General features: G+C 43.6%; 1 protein-coding gene across 1 annotated transcript in view; it reads left to right on the top strand.

Moving 5' to 3' along the window:
* The first annotated feature begins 2,267 nt into the window (after positions 1–2,267).
* LOC107087880 (protein phosphatase 1A-like) overlaps positions 2,268–4,218 on the top strand; it is a 7,251-nt gene continuing 5,300 nt past the window's right edge. Inside the window, exons 1-2 of the mRNA XM_015379701.1 lie at positions 2,268–3,004; positions 3,078–3,649. Of these exons, the coding sequence (XP_015235187.1) occupies positions 2,599–3,004; positions 3,078–3,649 (978 nt within the window). The 5' untranslated portion in view covers positions 2,268–2,598. The remainder of the gene's footprint in view (positions 3,005–3,077; positions 3,650–4,218) is intronic.

A 4,218-nucleotide genomic window follows, 5' to 3' on the forward strand; every position in this document is an offset into this window, starting at 1 on the left:
TTTATCAAAAGAAGAAAGAAAAACTTGGACAAACTCCCCAGATCTCTCTTTGAGAATCACCTCTCTGTCTCAGTCAGAATAGAAACCGTCCCACAGCGTTTATTGCTGTTTGTTTCTTTGCTTTAGACATAGATCTCATTATGTTTTGGATATATGAACATTCTCTGTTCTGGTCTGCGATGCTGCAGACTTGTTAAGTGGAGCTTTGCTTTATAGAATACACCTCTGGTTTTTTATTTACTTTCATTTTTTTTAATAACTTTGCAGATTCAAGTCAAATGTGAGAAATTGTTTTAATGTGTGTATAGCACAGAGACAGAAGTGAAAAAAATCAGCACAGATCTGCTCACCCTGCGTAGTCAGAGCCTCTCTATACGCAGTCAGTGGAAAATAATCAGATTGGAGACTAAAAAGTCGTATGCAGCCAGTGTGTTCAGGCCTTTAGTTTAAAGGTGACACCTACTCTGTTAACTCCTCCCTGCCAGTAAGTGGTGCCCTCGTGCTGCCTCATTCGTCCCTTCAGTTGCCAGGCCTGCCAGCAAATATTTAGCTAAGCTGTCCAGAAGGAAAACAGCAACCTCTACAATGAGCCCCTTTGCTTCCTTAAGTTGTGTCCAATGCTCTCCCTGATTTCTTTTTTGTATTATTTATATATTCTTTGAATATACGTAGTACTGCTCTTCAAAATATGGTATATTGGAACTGTCAAAATTTATGAAAGAATGACTTACGTACTGTGTGTTTTTTCAGTGAAATGTATTATATTACTCAGCAGAACATGTTCTGTGTGTTCTTTTTTATGATCATTTTCATGAAAATGTTGTAGCTATGTCCTTGAAATAAAGTGATGTGTGAAGTGCCCTGGAAATGAAAAGGGACCCTCCATTAGTCATCTTTCTGCTTAATAGGTAAGATGTTTCCCAGAGGCGTTAAAAGTATTAATGTTTATTTCTCCAGTAGAAATATAAATCCTGCTGTTTAAAAACATGTTTGTAGAAACTAGAAGATCAACTTAAGCTTTTTACTCGTGAAAAAGTGTAAAAGCACCATTTCTAAAACTACTTAAAGTATAAAAGGAAAAGTAATGCAGGAAAAAATGTTAAGGACAGAAGCTTTACTGCATTACCCTATTAAAGGAACATTTTTCTACAATTTTGGATGATAACTTCCCTAGACTTAATTTTCTTAGTTTTATAACTAATGGTAACAATTCAAAATTCATCTTTGCATCATCTGGAAAAACTATTTATCTTGGTATGTGGTGAACAACAAGTTGGGGCAGCACCGAGTCCAACCACAAAGAAATTAATTGTCTGGATGAAACTAATAATTTTAATTTTTTAAATTTTAAGACCAACAGGCCATAAAGAAAATTAGCTTAAATTAAACAAAACTAATCAATCTATTTTTAAAATGTAAAGAGAAGAAAATTAAAATATAGATAGCCAATATTTCTACCTAAGTAAGGAAGTATTAGTACTTCGTTACTTGACACCTCAGACTAAAGGAGAGAAAATTACATCCTGGAAGAAAACCTGTTTGAGGCGAAAATAGACTTGAGATGGTTGCAGGTTCAAACTCTAACCGGAAACAAACAACTAACAAAGAAGTTCTGCACTGCAAAGATTGAAATACAGGAAAGTTAAATAAGTACAAAAAATGTTCCAATGAAATAAGATGATTTACATTTACAAATATGAAAAGACAATTGCATTCTGATATCTGCATGAGAGGTAGAAAAACTATTTTGATAAACGTAAAAAGTCGACATCTTTGCCTTTCAGTGAACAAGGCAAGCAGGAGCAGTTCTGAAAAGCTCAGAGAAATGCAGAAAAAGGTCAAATACAAAATGTAAAACTCAAAAAACAATGATTGTTCAATTCTACTCTAAGATAAATAATTATAGAGAGGTTACATTTGAAATTACGTGTTAGGAAGAGCCGTTTATCACCTTGTTAAATGCATAGGAATTGTAATATCCCTTTAAAGAGATTATCTACAGCCGAGTTCTACCATCGCATCACATGTTTTCTAAATGGCTGTAATCCACAATCCTATAATCCCAACCGATCAAAGGTTGAGATTAGCATCAGTCTGGAAGAGCCAGAGCTGCAGATAGGACGACGATGACAGAGGGAGAGCTCAGGCATGATGGCGGCAACGCTGCACAGAAAGAGATTGGTGCACACAAATAGCCGGCCAATCACAGAGCAGGCAGAGGGAATAACAAGGCCCAGGGTGTTTGGTGGGGTGGGTGGGCTGGAAAGCAGGGTAGAGCTATGAAAAAGCAAGGAAGAAGGTGAAATCACAGCCTCAGAGAGAAGACACCAACAAAGAGGAGGGATAGAGATGAGTGGAGGAGAGAGCGCCGATCAGTGAGCTCTCCAGAGAGGAAGACGAAGGAGATGAGCAGCCAGAGAGGGAGGGAGGGTGAGCAGCCAGCACAGAGGACATCCATCAGCTGAAGTAGCCATGCTCTGAGCCCTGGAGCAGCAGGGCTACGCAGACAGAGCACAGGCCCTGAATCAGGCCACCGCTCAGCCCTACATCCCTTCCACAGACAGCAGATCCTATCCTCCTCCGCTGCAAGCAAGAACCATGAGGACGGCCCGGAAGGGCAGCGTGGAGATGCCTGCGTTTGTGAGACAGCTGGTCAAAGAAACAGAGAAGAGGGTCAGCTCTTTCTTCAAAGGAGGCCGTGGGGGAGCATCGGAAGGGGAGCAGCCAGGGGAGGGGGAGAAAGAGGAGGTCATTCCCAGCCCCTACCTAGACCGACCAGTACTGGACAAGCTGACGGAGGAGGGCTGTGCCCGGTGGGGCCTTACCTACGCCCTGGGGAGCATGCAGGGCTGGAGGGCCAACATGGAGGACTTCCACAACTGTGTACCACAGCTGGGGGGAGAGCTCGCAGAGTGGAGCTTCTTCGCCGTATTTGATGGCCACGCCGGCAGCAGCGTGGCTCAGTACTGCTCTCAGCACCTTCTGGGTCACATCCTGGCCACAGGTAGAGTTCACAAAAAACACACGATGCGCACTGGTTTGTATTTTATCTTAGCTCACCCCTTTTGTGCACACAGCTGGTGTCCGACTGGAGGACCACCCTGAAAAAGTGAAAGGGGCCATCACAGAGGGCTTCATGCAAACAGACAAGCACCTGCACTCGGTGGCCCGGCGAGAAGGCTGGGAGAGAGGCGGCACCACCGTGGTGTCCGCCCTCATCTCCCCATATTACATCTACATTGCCAACTGTGGCGACTCCAGGGCCATGCTGTGCCGCTCGGGGCAGGTGTTCTTCTCCACTGAGGACCACAAACCCTACTGCCCTCTGGAGAAGGAGCGAATTGAAAGTGCCGGCGGGTCAGTGTCCCTTCAGAGAATCAACGGCTCCCTGGCCGTGTCCCGGGCTTTGGGGGACTTCAGCTACAAAGGGGCAGAAAATCGGACCCCCAGCCAGCAGATGGTCTCACCAGAGCCAGAGGTGTGCATCGTAGAGCGCTCGCCCTCGGACGAGTTCCTGGTTCTGGCCTGCGATGGGGTGTGGGACACCATCAGCAATGAGGAGCTGTGTGCTTTCATCCACAACCGGCTGCAGGTCTGCACGGACCTGAGGGATGTCTGCAGTCAGGTCATCGACCTCTGTCTGTACAAGGTCAGAGTAAAGCCAGTGAATCTTACCTTAAGGCTTTTTTTGATCACATTGTGGTCTGACTGCAACATCATCAACAAAGCCATTCACAAAGCCGTACATTATGCTTAATAGACTTTTATCTATGACCTAAAGGTTGTCAACATTTCCTTTAGGTTGAGTTTGGAGTAAGATTTTCAGGTACTCGTCACTTTTTTTTTAAAGAATGAATAATGGATACCTTCAAACTGACTTACATTTCACAGGTCAGGCTGCTCCATTAAGGGATTCAAGGCTAGTTGAACATGCTGGCCTATATTGTCATGTTTTATTTTATTGCATTTGACTGGTGTAAATTTAGACAATGCTACACTGAAAGGCTGCCTCACAGTTTTCATAATACATAAGTTGAAACACACAAATGTTGTTGACTTGACCTATTATTTACTAGAGCTATCACTGTTAGCAGAATCTAACATTAAATTAAAATCAAATCTGAAGATAACAATCGACTGTGGGGGCGACAGTGGCGTTGGATGTAGGAGTTTGCCCTGAAATTGAAGGGTTGACGGTTCAAGCCCCGACTCCAACTT

Source organism: Cyprinodon variegatus, unplaced genomic scaffold (genome assembly GCF_000732505.1).
Source record: "Cyprinodon variegatus isolate N-32 unplaced genomic scaffold, C_variegatus-1.0 Scaffold198, whole genome shotgun sequence".
Classification (NCBI taxonomy): domain Eukaryota; kingdom Metazoa; phylum Chordata; class Actinopteri; order Cyprinodontiformes; family Cyprinodontidae; genus Cyprinodon; species Cyprinodon variegatus.